At 44.5% G+C, this 18,084-nt stretch overlaps 2 protein-coding genes and 1 long non-coding RNA gene across 9 annotated transcripts in view; 2 read left to right on the top strand and 1 right to left on the bottom strand.

The window, feature by feature from the left end:
- Positions 1 to 1,507: 1,507 nt before the first annotated feature.
- SYT11 (synaptotagmin 11) lies at positions 1,508 to 13,476 on the bottom strand. 3 transcript variants are annotated; one of them, XM_075041061.1, is made up of 4 exons: positions 13,296 to 13,476; positions 9,027 to 9,850; positions 6,171 to 6,294; positions 1,508 to 4,558 (listed from the first exon to the last, which is right to left on the bottom strand). In XM_075041061.1, the coding sequence occupies exons 1-4, from the start codon at positions 13,327 to 13,329 to the stop codon at positions 4,248 to 4,250; spliced, it is 1,293 nt and encodes a 430-aa protein (XP_074897162.1). In that variant the 5' UTR covers positions 13,330 to 13,476; the 3' UTR covers positions 1,508 to 4,247. The 3 variants fall into 3 exon arrangements, with proteins under 3 accessions (XP_074897162.1, XP_074897161.1, XP_074897163.1); XM_075041060.1 differs by having other exon boundaries at positions 1,508 to 4,561; positions 6,174 to 6,294; XM_075041062.1 differs by having other exon boundaries at positions 6,174 to 6,294.
- On the top strand, positions 4,491 to 9,178 carry LOC142037094 (uncharacterized). The gene is made up of 3 exons (XR_012652283.1): positions 4,491 to 6,478; positions 7,680 to 7,779; positions 9,045 to 9,178. It is a non-coding gene; the product is annotated as an uncharacterized LOC142037094 (long non-coding RNA).
- Positions 13,477 to 13,982: 506 nt separating the features above from the next.
- LOC142037087 (GON-4-like protein) overlaps positions 13,983 to 18,084 on the top strand; it is a 30,080-nt gene continuing 25,978 nt past the window's right edge. For 4 of the 5 annotated variants that reach the window (XR_012652281.1, XM_075041054.1, XM_075041055.1 and 1 more), the window contains exons 1-3: positions 13,983 to 14,443; positions 16,509 to 16,730; positions 17,417 to 17,613. Coding sequence is in view for 4 of the 5 variants with exons in the window: in XM_075041054.1 (XP_074897155.1) it covers positions 14,080 to 14,443; positions 16,509 to 16,730; positions 17,417 to 17,613 (783 nt within the window). In the remaining variant the exon portion in view is untranslated. The remainder of the gene's footprint in view (positions 14,444 to 16,508; positions 16,731 to 17,416; positions 17,614 to 18,084) is intronic. The other variant, XM_075041053.1, reaches the window with a different exon arrangement.

The raw sequence follows: 18,084 nt of genomic DNA, 5'->3' as shown, positions 1-18,084 counted from the left end.
GGTGTAAGAACCTGAAACAGGATGTTTGTTAAAGGCATGCAGTATTAAATGCAGAAGCCAAGCAGAGAAGGATGAAGAGAGATTTTCTTTCACATCTTGCACAATAAGTAGAAATCGGAGACTGTGCGCTTTGGCTGAGCAGTTTTAGCTAACTGCTCTAATAACTGCAGTTATTACCATGATAAATAACTGAAAGCAGTTAAACACTGTGATCAATTGCAGTGCAGACAGCAGTGTAATTAATGGTAAGTATAGGTGTTAAATAAACCACCATGCCTTGAGTCATTGGGCATTGAATTTGAATGTATGCACAAGTCATGTGGATCACTACCTGCATAATCTCAGTGGCTTCTGATATTTTTGTGTGTTCAGCACCTTGTCTGACTGTCACTGTTGAGCGATATGGTGGAACTGAATCACCAGAGCAGGAGTCAGGTCCAGCTAATTAAACTTCTTGAGTACTTCAGTCACTCCTTCAGGATTACTAAAATAGCTGAGAGTGTCACTGGTGAACGTGATGATGGGAATGGCATCTGTTGCAGTTTGATCCTTTTCATCTTTCTCCTGGAGTAAGTTGGAGAGAGTCAGGTTTTAGTGTTAACTGTGGTGTATTTGTGTTAGAGAAGGTATGCACGGTACTCCAAAGATTGCACTTTACAGTCAGTGTGGAAGGCAGGGAAGCTTGTGATAGCCTTGCCTCTGGTGCAGAATTGTGTCTGAAGAGCTGCAGCACTGGCCACATTCCTTTTTCTGGGATGTTAGGCAATCTTTTTGCAAAGCCTGGGCTGAAACTGTCAGGTTCTTGAACATGAGACCTGAAGCTCCTTTTAAGTATTGAGACACCTATAACACCTCTGGAGATTGGCCCTTTGCTACATGGGAAGCTATCAAAAAGAGTGAAGTATGGCATTAAAGTGCTTGCTGTAGTCTTTGTTGCTGGGGCAACACAGCTCACTGCTCTGTACTATTTGGCATTTTCTAAAGACATGGCTTTGTGCCTAGCAATATTGTTCTGTGTAGTGCTGATGGGGAGCTGCAGAAAAACAAGTCATAGAAGCCAGATCACTGTACTTTAGGAGAGACTGCTGCATCTTGCACAGAGTGAGACAGACAAAAGTGTTCCCAGAGAATTCAGTTTTGACTAGGAATCCAGGAATGCCTCTAAATTACAAGTGTTAGAGTCAAATTGCTTCTTTTTCTGCCCATCTAACATATTTTTTCACTTAGATTCAACTTAGCTAATCAATATTCATTCATACCAAATGATATCAAATTATAACGCTGTGTAGATGACAGACAGTTTTTGTATGTGCTAATGCTTAAGTACTAGTGTTACGCTTAATTTGCCAGGATTCTGTTATGTTCCATTATTTCTTTGAGATTTATTTTGTGTGCTTTTCCTGTGAATTGTCACAGCAGAAATGCATGTTTTTAGCAACAAATTCTTAAAGTAGTCTGTATAGTCATGTACGTGTTGCCTACAGTCAAACATGGCACAGTCAGCAGCTAAAGTGATTTAATTTTTATTTGCACGCTCAATGTGCGTTAACAAATTCAACATACAAGATAGCATTACATAATGTAGATTAGCTTATAGCATTATGCAGTTTCACACATGTTGAGTTAGGTTTTTTGCCTTTTTTTCTTTTTTTCACACAAAGTTGTCCAAGTTAATTTTACAATAGAAGACACAAGGTAAAGAATAACCACACCTGGGAGATTCTACAGTGAGTCCGCTGTCACTTACTGTCTATTTTACGTTTTAAAAAATATATATCTGCACATCTTCAGTTTCCTATTATTCCAGAAGAGTGTTGGAGCTACTCCTATCTGCCCGATAGCCTAAGTCTATTTACCCTGAGCATGTTTCCTTGACAAGAAGTTCACCTTTCCTTTTCAACTAAAGGAATCTTAAGGAGATCATCTAGGCTTAAGCATGCTTTTCACACCGAAGGGAAAAAAGGGAACTTTGTTATTGTTGTTAGTATGTCCTATTCAGATGTTTGGAGCGGTGTTGGAAAGCATGTTCCGAGGAAAAGTCATGACAGTTGCTAAACTTCAGCAACGCAATTGCTTAGTGCAAAAACTAGGATTGAAATAGATCTACACCAATTTTCAAGGGAGAACTCGTTCTCTCATTTGTGGCTGTGAGCCACTAATAGAGCATGAACTAGAAAGCATTTAAGACAAAATCTACTATTAACATCAGGCAGAAATCCTCGTAATCAGGATTGATAAAGCACGAACAAAGTCCACACTTCTGTCTGCCATGCAAGGCCGAGAAATAGAGAGCTTCAGCTTCAATGCAACTTCTGTTGCTAAAAAGACACTCTGCCTGGAAGAAGTTTCAATGAGTAACTAGCTATGAGCGAGAAAATTCAGCTTTCCAAAAATAATTTCTTAGGAAGAGATGCAAAAGTATTGCCAACTAACAAAGTGCTGACTGTTTGCACGAAGAGCCCTCCCATCAGCTGTTCCTTTACATGGTGGCTGGAGAGGAAACCGAGTAAGACTTGCTCAATTATTCTGTTCTCATTAGTATGAAGGTGGAAAGGATCATTTTTCCAACAGGGCTCTAAAATTCAGTAGTCAAGTCCTGTAAGTAGTTAAATGATCTTAAAATTTTTTAATTATAATACATTATTTACATTCCACAGGGCACACAACAGACTGGCTGCCTGGAAGCAACTAAATGTTTACTGAAAATTTGTGGTCTTCTACGTGCCTCTTTGCAAGCTCACTTGTGCTTCAGATTTCCATTGGAGAGTTCAGAAATAATTTTAATTTCTACAGCCTGTTATAACTATTTCCGCTGAGTTTACCAACAATGGTTATAATCAATTGTTTGCTGCCAATTATCATCCTTTCCTGGCTTGAATCCAATAAGAAGCCAAATCGAGTTACTTGCCAGGATGGTGCTGTCTTGTACAAAACCAGTTCATAGGCTAGTGTGTTTATCATGAGATTTAATGCAGCTTCTTCCAAACTTATATTTGTGGAACTTTACTCTATGAACTTCTGTTCAAAACTGCTGACTATTCAGGGTTAATAGCCTGAAGTGCTACAGGTCACACTTGTCAAGTAACATTTTTACACTTCAGAGGTGATGGTAAGCATATCTTAAGTCTCAGAAGTCATTCACAATTTAAGAACTAACTCAAGCTGCCTTGAAACTCTGAAAATTAACTTCTTGAAGAGTCTGACACATTTTGTAGTGACAGGCTTTGCCCTATGTTTACTCCTTTTTTGAAAGCTGGCTCTTAGGTAACTACAAGATCATATACAATGCAAATTGACTCAAGTATGAATGAAGGTAAGCTTTGTAATTTTTTCACTTAAAACCTCTTCCCCCAAGATATTTTCCTATCTCAGGTATGTTATGCCATTATAACAGAACTTATCACGTAGAATTTCGCATTTAACGTTTAAAAGAATCAGCAAGAGTTTCCTTACCCATCAATGACACATCAGTTTTTGTTTTTTTTCTTGGGCCCTTCATGCGCAGACAAGGTTAAATAAAATGAAATAGAGCAGAGTTTCCCCAATTCTGACAGTCTGTGAGATCATGCCTGTGCTAACTTCCATGTGGCAAAACAATGTGATCAGTTTGTTGGTGTTTGAGTTTTAGATGCAGATCTTTGATGTTGTGACCTTATAGCTCCACAACAAGTACATCGCAACAGCAAGTATTTCAGTACCTGACAACAGAATTATTTCTTCTCTGAAGGAAAGTGCCATTTTCCCCCTGTATTTTCCTTTTGTGCTAGTGCAGAATTCTAAACCACCTTTATATGGAAATGCAGTTGGTACTCCCAAACCAGCAAAGAACAGAACTGCAAGAACCAATGGGCAGGCAAACTAACAAGAAACTAGAGGTTAAACAGCAGAATTCAGAAACTTTGGGAGAAGCCTAATAAAGACAGGCCAATCTTGGTGAATACCAGCAAAGACAGTTCGGCACAAACACAACTTCCATAGTGACAGATAATTGTATTAAAATCTGCAACTTGATATTGGTAGTTATACTAATTTCAGTTTGTAATAGGCATGCAATAGCGTGATTACACTGTTATATATATTTGTGGTATCTTTTTTTTTTCATTTAATGCTCTTTAGAATTTTAGTGCCCTGCAAAATCACATCACTAGAGAACCAATCAGCTGCTGCTTCTTACGAAAGTTTAGTTCTACAGCTAAAACACAGTTTAAGTCTGTTCTACAAGTCAGCTGTCGCTGCCGCAACCTCTGCTAGTATTCGCTCAGGCTGTGCCATTTGGCAACTGGCTTTCTAGGATTCTCACACACCTCTCGCCAGTGTTCCACACCACCTGCAGTGATGCTGTGCGCTCCCAAAATCAGCCGTCCCACCACTTCGTTTTTCGTGGTACGGTCGAAATCAATAACTAGAAATTCAATGCTGATGTCAGGAAGGAGATCGACAGGGATATCGTAAATGAAGGACTCATTGAAGACAGGATTCAAAGTGCACTTCTTCACGTGAGTCTTCTTTTTTGCTATGCGCTTTCTTCCATAATAAACATTCACCTTAACGTACGGATCTGCTGGAGAAGAGAGAGAAATAAACCAATAACACAGCCCAGTAATGCTCCTGGAAGTAACAGACAGGACTTAGCTTGGTGAACTTGAGCCATCTCAAGTAAATGGTGTGAATCTAGGCTACTCACTCCAGCTCCCGCAGGAGGGGGGCATTGTTTGTGTATTTTCTCATTGCAAAGCAACCAACTGATGTTAGCAACGTAAGTTCTTTATGAGTTTCAACATTGCATGGGGACTGGGGGGAAGCAAGTCGCATGTAAATTGCGGTAATTAATCCTAGAAATACCAAACGGGTAGCTTTTTGGTGAGGTCAATGCCTGACTGGCCAAAATTTTCACTTTTCACTGTCATCTATAACAAATATTTTTACCCTCTTTCAGGAAATAGCCCAGCAAAGTGTGAAGACAGTTTTAATAATTTGCAGGTGGAAAACATTTACAGTGGAAGGTACTGAAAAAGCAGAAACTTTAAACCAAAGCCTTCATTTTTCCATCAGCCTCACTTTGTTATTTTATTAGTCAGCTTGCTTTTTATGCAGATGCTTATTTAGGATTAAAATTAAGATACCAGGCACGCAGAGCTTTTTTTTTTTTTTTTTTTTTTTTTTTTACACCTAACACAAGTTTTGAAGCTGGAAGTCTCTTGCCCAGCTGACACTGGCTAATTTTCACTGTTCCTTTATCCAGCTGAAATGATGAGTTTATGCATAATATAAAGATCATATAAAGAAACGATGTTAGCCTTGCAAGATTCAGCAGGTAGAAGAACAGTTACTGAAAAATTTATCCTGTAGTTGGAGACCACATGTGGAAAGCTGGTTTGTCTTTTTTTAAAGAAAGAGTAAAATTTAAGGCCTACAATAGATAATTAAGCCTAGACTGCATTCTTTGAGCTGTACAGGAGAAAGCTGCAAAAACGGGACTAAATTTGCTATCAGTCAGGCTATTATTGAATCTCAAGTTGATTCCAACCATTTTCCCATAATCCTGAAGGGAACTTTGCTAAGGGGATTCAGGAGTCTGAGAATCTCTGACTGCAAAACAGGAAATCCAGAACAGCTGCTCTTCTCTTCAAATAGCAGAACAACAAAAAAGAAAAAAAACCCCAGAATTGTTTCTAATGTCATATGAATTTACTCCTCTCTATTCTGAGTCTATCACTCCTCTTTTTTTATGCTTGCTCTCTTTTACCCTTCCTTTTACCCTTCTCTTCTAGGGGCAGGGTTTGAGGTAGACACAGCAAGCAGCGGTCTTGCCATGGAAAAAATGCTAGGGGCAATGATGAGCGACAGCAGCACGGAGGCACAGAGCCTACACAGTCTGGCCAAAAGCAACAGGGAGACCTGCTAAATTTGAAAAATACTGTCTTCATAAACAAACCGGGTGATGCCAGAAAGATGCAACTGTTGGCCTCGCAGTAGGAAGGATTTGGTCTTGTTTGTGTAACCATCTGTTGGTGAGCGATGGATCACTCTTAGTGATCCATTGCCCTTAGAAAGAGTTTGAGGAAAAGTGTGCAAACAAAGAAAATCTTCAGATGAAACAGGTGGAAAGATCTGAACTTGATCTTGGAGGTTTTTTCCTACACGTTTAGAGAGCTGAAGAAAATAGCTTCTACCTGAGAGGCCAGTGATATCCATCTTTGGCAAATGTCTGGCTTTCAGCACCACAACAGTCATTCTCTGCGCCACAGGCTGGTAAGACAAGGAGACTTGCAGTTCCCCTCTGCTAATACATTTCTGTGAAAAAGAAACAGAAAAAACTTACTAAGACAAGATGGTCTTATACAAGGGACAAATGTTGGAGGTCACCAGAATTTCCTTTCCCTGTGCCAAATGCCTAAAAAGTTGGAAAATCAGATGCAGGCCGTTTTAAGTGCCTCAGGCAGATGGAGCCTCTGGGAGAAGGAGCGAGTGACATAAGGTAAATCATCCTGTGCTGTTCACCCTACACCTGTTGAGCACAGTAAGCAGCACTACAGCCTCTCCCCTTGAATGCTGTGTTTCCATGAGCGCAAACCTGGTGGGCACCTTCTGAGAGAACAGTGGACATGGCTGCCTTTTGAGGTCTGCTACTAGAGGCATCTGTGGGTTTTAGGAGCTTAAGTTTCATTGACTTTTGGTGGAGCTTTGATGGCTAAGCACCTCAAGTTCTTTAGGTATGCTTTGACAGTTTCACCATCCGTTTAGTCTGCAAAGGTACAGGATGAAGATAAAAGAAAGAGATCTACTCAGCTAAAGTTGCTGTATATCCTTTGAAAGAGTAACATAATATTAAGATAATTAGCTTTAGTTTCCAGATGGCATTCATTAACTTTCATTGAGATGGCACTAATTTAGATTATTTACTATCAAGGCAAACAGTATTAGCAGTGGGTATGAAATCATGTGGTGTCATAACACACTGATAGGAGAGCTATTGCAATAACTCCAATAGCTGCCTGCTGAAGTACCTTGCCTCTCTTGACTCTTAGTACCTTGCCCTTCACCTGCCCCAATCAGTGTCTGGTACTGTCAACCCGGCAGAGCAAAGGGGGTGGGGGGTGTGTGTTCCCAAATGAAGGAATTTTTCTCATTTCAAACCAGTGAAGCGCTACAGTAAATGTCACACTAAATGCTCTGGTGATCACCCAAGAGGTGAAGCTGTTCTTTCAACTGCTGTTATTCAGCTTAGTGGGAAAAAATTGTGCGTGTAAACTTACACAGGGAAAAATGTTCATTATCATTTTGGTGGTTTCTTTTTATTTGAGCAGTTCCTGTGTGTTTAAGACAAGTCTTCCAAATGCAAGGAATGAAGGCTATTGCTGCTTATGCAAAATTTTGGGAGGAGTAAATATATGAGCAGGTTCCCAGCCCCAGGAGGGAAACGTTCAGAACTTCGGCTCCTTGGATACTCTCTCTGGCTGTTGTATGCTGGTGTATTGGGGGTGTGTGTGTATATGCTGTTAGAATTTTGGGGTTCTTTTGGTCTGAAGTAATTTAATGCAGTTACTTCCAAGTAATTTGTATTCTTAGATTGTCTGTTAGATATTATTGGGAATGTTCATTAGGATGGGATCTACATCTTTGCTGGCTTGTATCAGTGCAATAATTTACTGGGTTTTAAATGCAATTCTGTATTCCAGATTTTGAAACTTCCTGACATTGGAAAACTTTGTTCAGTAACAGCTGTTTTGACACCGTGGAACTATGCAGATTTTCAAAAAATGCACAGCTGACACCAAGGTAAATCTATTTTTGATTACTAATAAATATCAAATAATTTGAATCCTTGATTAAATCTGTTTTTATTTAGCGTGATGTTTTTCTTCTATTTTTAATCTATTACTTCTAAGAGATAAGGTCAATGCACTGAAAAAAATACTATTAAAAGAACCTAAACCAGCCACTTGTTTTACTATAATGGAAAGCATCCCAAGAACCTAAGAAAAGCAAAGTAATTACCAGGACTTTGCTGGGATTCTTTTGGTTTGTTTTGGGTCATTGATATAGAGTCTCCTTTAAATAACTTAAAAAAAAAAAAAAAAAAAAAGTTAAATGCCTCATATAGTAGAAAAAACTTTTCAAGTGAAATACTGCAACTCTAGGATGTAATGAAGTATTTTATACAGCCAGCAACAATTTCCAATACATTAAGGCAATAAGTGAGCTCAAATGCCTTTTCCTGTTGAACCTGGAGGATGGGTAGCAAAAATAAACTAAGCAAGAAAATAAAAATCTTAAGTACCACCTCATCCTCCTACCTGAGCATAGTGTATTTTCTGAGGACAGAAGCCATCTTCCCCAATGTAAGCCTTAATAGCTTGTATGGATTTCTCATCTTTCTAGTTTTACAGCACCAGGCACTAAGAGTAGGGTTCATTTCACCTAAATGTTAGATGTCTACATTTGACAAAACCATCTTAAACACACTTTGTTCTCAAGTGAGGAAAAACATAGAGTCATCTAGGGTGGGATTAATTTGAGCTGATTTTGACATCTGCTCCAGGACGAGAGGAATCACGTTAGACTCCGCTGACTATGTTGATGTATTCCCACTTACTTACAGGTTACTGTAACAATTCAGATGTAGATAATTACAAGTATAGGTGTCAGAAATGGTCAGACCAGACAAACCTTCCTCTCTGAGAGGTTTGTCTTTGCAGATGAATGTCCCATTATCGCACCAGCTCTCTTCCTTGGAGATGGGGACTTTGCCTTTTTTCTTGGCATCATCAATTATAACATACATCATTTCTATGCTTAAATAGTGACCATGCCTTGCAAATTGCCATAACCACAAAGCAGAGAACCGCCTGACTAAAAGAGCACAGCCATATAATACCAATAATACATACCTGTGGAAAAATGGGTTTCATGGCTAAGGAATTGCAGTATTCCTGCTTATTACACCATGGAGGCTGCCAGATCAAAAGTAGTGGGATCAAATACAATGCAAGGAGTCTTGTGTCACACTACATGAAGTGACTTACTTGTATGTTCCTTTTGAGGATCTCCCTGGTCAGCTGAACCTTTCCAGTGCTTGGATCCACCCCTGCAAGGGGCACCATGACCTCTCCAATAACATCATCTCGAGAAAAGCGATCGAAGCTCAACACGAGGAAGTGAAGCACCAAATCCTGGAGCTGGCTATATGGGATCCCATAGAAGGTGAAGGTTTCATCAAAGACTGGGTCTAGTGTCTTGCGAAGTACACGAGTCTTCACTCGATGCCTTTTATCTGGAAGAATTGTCATCTTGATATAAGGGTCAGAGCTCTGAGTGTGCTCATCCATCACTGGCAGCCCATGAGCCTCCTGAATGGTAACTACCAGCGCTTTTTTAGGGAAGTTGTAGTCCACTAAGAAAGTCAGTTCACCCAGCATGACATCATCCCCTGGAGAAGATGGGGAGGAGGTTTTACTTCCTCCTGGAGTGAGGCTTTGATCTGGACTTAGTTCATCTCCATAATCTACTTTTATTGGGAGCTGGTCGACATGGGGGGCTGCATTTGGCCCATCTGGAGCCTTCTCGGAGCCTATTAAACCAGATTCAGCAGCATCCACCAAGAGGTTTCCCCTTCCAGTCTCCTTAGGAGTGCCATTCTTGTCTCTCCGGATTCGGTTAATTTTCTTCTTGTTACTCAAGGTCTCCGGATAGATGCTGATGCCTTTCAACATGTGAATGAATTTATATGGTGGGGTTTTGTGCTTCTTTTCTGCTTGCTGGTGACAGCATGTCCACACAAAAACTGTTACTGAGACAGAAACCACAAGGACAGTAGCACCAATGAGGCCTGCAACAACTGGAGAGACATCTGCAGAGAAGACAAGGCAGTCAGGAATGAGCTTGTGCCTTTGCAGTAGCCGTGCCCCCACGGGGCCAAACACATCTGGATGGAGAGCTATACGGTACTATTCTGTTGTTCTTAATTCAATGATCTTGGTATCAAAGCTTCCCCAGAATAAAAAACCACTTCGTCTAATTTATATTTTCCCACGTGGGAAACATTTTACACTCCTAAGGCATGCTTGACCTATGTTTCACGTGCTAAGAATTTCAAATGGTTGATTGCCTTATCTTGCCAAATCAAGCTCCCGCATTACCAGCATCTCCACAGGAATACGGTTTCTTGATTTGCAGGAAGCACTCTTTTTTTTTTTTTTTTTTTTTTAAATGGCCTGTTCAGAAACATTACACAATTCTATTTTAACAACAGGAAGGGAGTAATAAATATGGCTGTAACATTGGATCTGGAGTTATCCTTTATTAACAATTTAAAAAACCAAACCATTTTGGCCTGAAATGGTTGATTGTTTTTCTTGGCCCCTTACGGCAGATAGAGGACCAATGGTATACACAAAATTTCATGTGGAAATCCAGTGTCCAAAAGCAATGGACAGAAAATCCTGCATTTGGATTTAGGGATTATTTGATATTTTCTAGAGCTTATGTCAACTATGTTCTTCAGTAATGACAAGCCAGAATAAGAAAGCACCGCATTCATTTTTAGTAACCATGCTCGTTATTTTCTATTTGTAACAGTTGACTTTGGAGAATTATTGCCAAGACACGGAATGAAACCATTCAGTAGTGTTGAGCTCCCCAGTACATTATATTGACATCCTCAAGCAATTCCAGTCAAGGGCCACCAAGATGATTAAAAAGTTGGAGTGGTGGAGAATGGAGAGCAGATGGAAGACGAGGCGAGACCAAAAGAGCAGGGTTTGTTCAGTCTTAAAAGGGAAGGAAAAGGGAGAGATCTTTTTGCTGTCTTCAATTTCTTGATGGGAGATTATAGGGAAGGTAGAGCCAGGCTCTTCTTATAACTTACTATTGTATTACTAGTTTAATCATTAAAGCAATTTAAAAAAAATATTTTTTTTTAGAAGCAAGCAAACAGAAAAGCCCTCTAGCCCTGTGTCTCTTTTTTTTTTACGATTTGTACACACTGCTTCCATAGTAAAAGGGAAAACCAAAATCACTGTCATGACAATCATGGGCACAGCTACATGGAACACCTAGTAAAAAAGGTAAACTTGTCTGATTTTCCTATTGGCATTCTGTACCATAAACAGGAGAAAATAATCTTCCAACCTCATACCTGAAGCTAGAGAGAGCACCTTGATTTTGTATTTTCTCTGTTCTTTCCACATTACTATTTATTGAGGTTAACAGGCAAGAAGACTGCCAGACTATAATCTGAGTATCTGATAGGCTCAGGGAAAACTGTGATTTTTTTCCAAGAGAATTCGTCTCCTTTTTACAAAAATAGCAAAACACTTTTGGTTAGACAGAAGCCTTCCCAGACTGAAACTGGAAGTCTTTTGCAATGGTGACTGACTTCACAGATAAATCTGTCTCAGGCCCCACTGCGAGTATAGCCTTGGATTGAATTAACTAAAGCAAGAAGAATTCACAATATTAATAAAACATCCCAAAAAACTCAACTTTATTTTGTTATTTAATGTTCCCTCTTTGACATGAAGCAAGTGGTCTTTAACAGCCAATTTGAATACAACTCGGCCATATGCCGATACATACCAGCAGTCACACTAGAAAGCACCAAATAAGTCTTTGTAATTTTTCTTTCATCAAATTATCTTAAGTCTTAAATTTGGCTCCCATAATGTTCTGTGGCAAAGAGCTCCGCTTAATTATGTGGCATGAGAAAACAAGGGCTTTTAGTTTGAGCCTGCCCCACCTCATTCCATTTGATGCCTGTTCTTGCATTAGAAGAAACAGGGAGCGATCATTCCTTACTCTGTGCTGCTTGTGACACCCCTCTTTTCCTAGCCGAAGACTCTTACTTACGTAATCATTCCATATGTTCATTAGTCCTGTCTCCATATTTCCTTACAATTGAAAACTACACTGATGTAAAGCTCCCTAAAAACAATTTTAGTTAAGTTTTCACAACTTTCAAAGCACTTTGCTATGCACAATGTCCATTTTAAATGGCACCTGCCTCCTTGCTCAACAAGAGCAGAACTACTCCTTTTTATTCACTTTTTCTGGAAGAGATCTTTGTTCTGATGTGATGCTAAGATTTAACTGAAACAAAAACAACTTTTTGGGATATGGAATTATTTTTCTATTAATGAAAAATAATTGAAAACTTCCTTTTAAAACTGATGTGTGCTAATTATACCCTAATGGCGGCCAACAGTTAAATCAGGACAGCCTGTGGCTCTTGGATTCCAGGAAACAGAGAATGTAAAAGGTCAGTAGATACATCATACGTTAAATAAATGATACAGTACGCAGAATTATTACTAAATGCTTCAGAATTTAAAGGAAATGTAGTAACCGTGCTTCAACTACGGAGCCTGAGGGGAAGGTCAGTCAATTGCGGGAGGACAGAAAGAGGCAGCAGTTTGAATCTTCAGGACTGGAAGAACCCAACCAACTGCCACAGACACCCAACGCTGCGGTACCAGCCCTTGTCACCCACTGGACTACAGAAAAAAAACCATCTTAAATATTAGCGAGGAACAACTCGGGAGAATTATTTTACCGGTGACCCAGGGAGCCATGCCATGTCGGTGCCTGGGCTGGACCGCAGCCACACCGGCACGGCTCGGGGCCGCTTCTCCTCCCGTGATTTAGCAGGGTTTGCAGCTCCTCCGTCGCCTCCACCGGGGCCCGGCCACTGCTCCGGCCCGGCCCGGCTTTTCCCCCCCACCCTGCCACCGGGCCCGGAGGACTGCCTGACACCCCCCCCCGCCCCGCCCCGCCCCCCTGGCCCGGAGGCCCGAGCTGCCCCCATCCCCCCCAGCTCGGTGGCCCCCGCCGATCCCCCCTCTCCCGGCCCGCCTCGGCAGGCCCCGCCTTATCGGGCCGCCGGTGCCGCAGCCGCCCCGGCCCCCGGGGAGGCGCGAACAAAGGCCGGGGTGCGGCGCGGCCCGGCACAGACATCACGTCATGCGGCGGGGGGCCGCCCGGCCGCGCACCTGCTCCCCGCGGGTCCGGGCTCCGCGGGCGACAGCCCGGCCGGGCCGCGGCCCACCCTCCCCGCACCCCCCCCCCCCCCCTCCGGCGGCGGCTCCGGGGGGCGATCGCTGGCACCGCCCCAGCTGCCGGCGGCGAGCGGTGGATGTTGGCTACCGCCGGGGCGGGGGGGGGTAGGGGATGGACGACCGGCCCGCACGGCGAGCGGGGCAGACGGCCCGGCCTCGGGGGCGGAGGGCGCCGCGCGGGGCCTCGCCCAAGCGCTCCCGGGGCGGAGGAGAGGGCCCTCGGCGCGGCCCGGCCGCACTCACCGAAGCCGGGGTGGACACTGGTGATCTCCGCCATGGCCCAGCTTAGGCCGGGGCAGCCGGGGTGCGGAGCCCGGTGCGGCGGCGCCGCGGTGTGCCGGACCCCGCGCGGAGGATGCTCGCAGCCCGGGATGCAGGAGCTGCCGACTGGTCCCGATGCGGCGCAGGCCCCGCCCGGCGGCCCGGTCCGCCCCTCCCGCGCCAGCCGGAGGCCGGCCCCGCCCCGCGGCCGCCCGGCCGTGACTCGGCAAGTGTCGGCGCTCCGGCCGCGCCTCCCGGGCGAGGAGCCGGGTGGTAGTGGAGCGTGTGCGTGGGTTGGCAGGGCCGGTGACGCCGCTCCCGCCGTGAGGGGACGGCACCGGGGCCGGTGGGCTCCGCCGCGGAGCGCGGGCAGTAGTACCGAGAGGGCCCTCCCTCCCCCAGGGGAAGACCCTCCGAGGAGGCGGAGGCGGGGGGGGGGGAGGCGAGGCGAGGCGCGGCAGGCGCGGCTGGAGCTAAGCAGCGGGCGCGGCGCCCGGCGGCGTCGCCCAACAAAGATGGCGGCGAGCGCGCTGGCCGCGCTCGCCGCCCCGCGTCGTCACGGCGGGGCTGGCGGCCCGCGCGCCACCAACATGGCGGCGCCTCGTCCCCCCGCCCGGCCAACATGGGGGGGCGGCGCCTGCGCGGCGGGTGGGTCCCACGGCGCTTCCGCTTCCTGCGGGGCGAGCGGGACGGGGCGGCGGAGCCCGGGCCCGGGCGGCGGTGTCCCGCGGCCAGCCGCTTTCCTGTCTTCTAGGTGCGCGCCGGGATGTCGCTCTCGCTGAAGATGCTGCCCTGCAAGAAGAGGAGAGCGGCGGTGGCGGGGCCGCAGAGCCCGCGGGAGCGCGGCGGCGCCGAGGAGGACGCGGAGCTGCCCGGCGCCGGTGGCTCCTCTGCGGCGGGCGCCGCCGATGGCGGCTCTTCCGCCAAACTCGCGCCGGCGGCCCGAGCCGGCGGGCCGTACTCCGGCCCGGGCGTGTGGAGGGGGCCCGGGGAGGGCTCGCTGAAGGGCGGGAAGAGGCCCCCGGCCAGGGCGGCCCAGGGCTCCGGTCAGGAAGCGCCGGGCGCGAAGGAGGCCTGTGCTACCGCCCAGATCCCCGAGGGCCTCCCGAGTCCCGAAGCGGTGGCGGAAGGTAAATGCGTGTGCTGCCCGCCCCTGGGGGTGTTACGGGGCGTTCGGTGGTTCTCCGGACGCCGGCTGCCGCCTTGGCTCCTGCCTGCTGCTGGTCCGGCCTCGGCCCTGTGAGCTCTGCTCGTCGTTGGGCTCAGCTAAGGGAGCGCTTCATGGGCCTGTTTACATGAAGGTTCTCCTTCGGGTGCTTAGTTTTTGTGGTGGTTGGTGTTTTTTTTTTCTCTGAAGTGTTACAAGTTAGCAAGCTTCCCATTTTCAAAGTTGGGGGGGTTTCCTCCCTTAAAACATTAGGAAACTGATGGAGAACTTAAGCCACTTGCCTCTAGTGCTTCTGAATGCTAAAGTGCTTTAGAAGTTGCTTTTTTTTTCAAATTTCCGACCTAAAATACCCAGTTTTGCAAACTTGCACGCAATTTCCTGGTCTTGCCCCTGTGTTTAATCTTTTATGTACTGTAATAGCCATCAGTCCTAACAGTAACTTTCGTAGACATATTTTGCAAGTTTTATGTGGTGCAAGATATGTTACTTTCACCTAGTCTTTAGACAAGACTTTGTAAATCCAGGCTTTGATTTGAAACAGTCACCTTGTGTTTATTTTTTTTAAAAACAAATGTTTGGCTAATAAGTCGTGAGACTGGCAAAAGTGCAAGTTGCTGGTTCAAAAAATACTGTTTTTCAGAGTTTTTTGCCTGCATTTGCTTTCATTCTCGGAAGGGAATTATTTCAAGCATTCAAAAAAGTAGTCTATAGGGACACTTGTATGGGGCTCTCCTGTGATCCTTTACAGGAGCCAATGCAAGTAGAACTTGTGTTAGTATCAAGTTACAAATTTGTTGTGGAACATAGGTATTTTGGAAGTTTGTGTAAAAAGCCCAGGTGAACTTTGCTTGCTCTGAGGTTCACTCAGTGAAAGTGTGATGTGTGAGCTAGTGAGGGAGACTTGACTTCACAATCAAAATGATGCTCATTTTGTATTTCTGGTTGTCTTCAAGTCTACTGAAGTGTAAGTAGTTGTGCCCTCTTTCCCCAGATTGCCCATCCTGTTCTTTTTCTCTTTTCCTGGCATACATCTTTGTCTCTGAGCTGGATGAGATTGCAGAATTGACCTGGCAAAAAAAGTGGGGGTGTGCGGGAAGCGTGGGGGTGGTGGTGTTTTTTCCTCTCTATCTGGATCAACTCCCTGATCTGATTTTCTGTGCAACTACACAAATACCTGTGCCAGAGCAGCAACTGCTGCAGGATTGGGGAGCTGGTTTTGTTGGGTGACAGTGTGTTTTCATACTGGCTCAAGGTGTTCATGAAACTCCAGGCTTCAGCTGTTTTTTAGTAATCGTCGTAAGCCCATCTAACTACAGGCTGCAGCAAAAAGGGACAGTGCTTCCTTGTTTCCTTGTGAAAAGTGTTGTCTCTGGTTCTTGTGCTGCTGTGATTGATTAGCTCGCTGATTTGACTGAAAGCTGATTTTGTGTCAGGAGAAAAGGGAGTGGAACAGGGGTCAGTTCACAGTTGTTTTCTAGGAGTGCGCAGAATAAGAGCAGGAAGGGTATGTAGCCACCCCTGCCAGCAGTAGTGTGGTTTTAAATTGGCCCAAGGTGGCTGTGAAACTGCATCCTAAGGTTGCAGTCAACTGTGCTGTTCCAGCTGTGAATAACCTGCCTGGGTGAAGGAGTGCCTGCCCCTAGCTGTTGATTTCTGTTGTTGCAGTTGCATTTATACAACAAGCAGTACAACCATGTTTTAAAGAAATCATTGGTTTTTTTGCCATTGGATCATTTGACAGGAACAGTTTTGAGCATAGCTGTGCAAAACTGATAGTGGAGGGAGCAAGACTGAAATAGTTGGAGGTGGGCATCTCTTCGCCTGGATTTGTTTCCAGCGGGATGGGACTGCTGCTGCAGTGTTCAGTGTATCTGGATTACTTTTACAGGCTAGGTTAGACTTGTGCAGTTGATTTAACAGATTTGAATGGGTCACTATAAGCTTTTGTAATTGCAGCAGCCTCTTAACCTCGCTCAGCTGTGTCCATATGGCGTATCTGACTACAATTTAGTGTATACTGTTTACAGGGAAAACACCTAAGCTGTGTACAGAGGTGGAAGTGAATTCGCATAGAGATCCATATCTGACGGAAAACCAATCTGCAATGCAGGAGTCTCCAGTGAGAAGTTCTTTGCAGCTGGCTGTTAGAAATCCTACTGTGATGAAGCCACTGAAGAACACCAGAGCTGGTGAGTGGCCCCAGTGGACTGATGAGGAAAATGAGGATTTGGGACTGTTTATTCCATTGGGTAAGCTTTGTGCAAGGAGCAGACCTGTGACTTGATACAGTAGATGCAGAATTCTGGAATTGTGTACACCACAGCAGGGGCTGTTTAGGTGCAACGTTTTTTGAAGTTTCCATCCTGTGCTCTGTAAATCAGTGGCTAAATAAACTACAGGTATCCAAGTGAAACTTGCTGGAGCTGATCTCTGCAATTTTCACTTACTTAAAAATACTGCTTTCCTTCAGAGGAGGCTATGATTCTTTTATTTCCCCGAGTCAGAAAAAAAGTGCCACTTGGGAAACACTTTAAGTCCTGGAAACTAATCTGCTCTTGCTGTATGGTGCCTGGAGATTTGCAACTGTTTTAATCTTGATGGCATACTTAAAACTTCCTTCTGGAAAAGGCATAAAAAGGCTGCTGAGACCATTCTGTAAAAGCAGCTAGTAGACATGGCAAATACATAACCTTTATTTGCTTGACTAATGTGACTCACTTGGGTCCTGCAGAATTTGAACCCATCATTCAGAAGACTTTATAGTTCTTATGGCCATTTCCATTTGGGTGATCTCCTTATCGGCTGTTGGAAAGCTGCTGCCACTTCAGTATTTGCAGAATTATGGCTTTTTTTTTTTTTTTTTAAACTTATACTGTCAGAATGTGCTGGATGTGAAGTATCTGAATTTTTAGATTCCATTTTTGTTAATTTTCAGAGGAGCAAGATGGAGAGGATATTGAGAGAAGGAAGAGAAGGAGGAAGGCAACCAAACGGAAAAGAGAAGGGAAAAGTCAGGAAGAGGAGGGATCTTTATCTTGTGACATCAAGCTAGATGATACTCTTGATCGCACCTTAGAAGATGGAGCTAAACAACATAACCTGACAGTTGTCAACGTGCGAAACATCCTGCATGTGAGTGCGGTGGGGCTATGACAGGGAACGGAGAAGTGCCCAGCTTTTTAAGAAAGTGCAGTCTAGACTTGAGTATAGTACTAATGGTAGCGCTTGATTTCATGAACAGGGAAGACTGGGTAGGCACACATCTCCTAATCTCTCCTATAAAAAGCTATAAAGAGAGAATCATGTGGCATATGTATAAGTTACCTGGACCTGGCTTTGTTAGTAGGTATTGATCCCTGATGACCATTTATTTACAATAGCAAATGGGTCTGTTTTACTGTACTGTAATAGCAATAGCAGGAGTAATTGAAGTGGTTCTTCAAGAAGTAATACTTCTGGTTCTGGGTGAGGAGATGTAGACTGTGAACTCACTGTTTCTTGTTTTGAGTGAACTGTTTCATGATGAAGTCCTGATGGAATTCTAGTGGTGCTGACAGAAATGTATTGCTCTTAGTTAATTATCCCAACCAACCTTTTAGTCCA

This window comes from Buteo buteo, chromosome 11 (genome assembly GCF_964188355.1).
Source record: "Buteo buteo chromosome 11, bButBut1.hap1.1, whole genome shotgun sequence".
Taxonomy (NCBI): Eukaryota; Metazoa; Chordata; class Aves; order Accipitriformes; family Accipitridae; genus Buteo; species Buteo buteo.
This window is presented reverse-complemented; position numbering and strand designations above follow the sequence as displayed.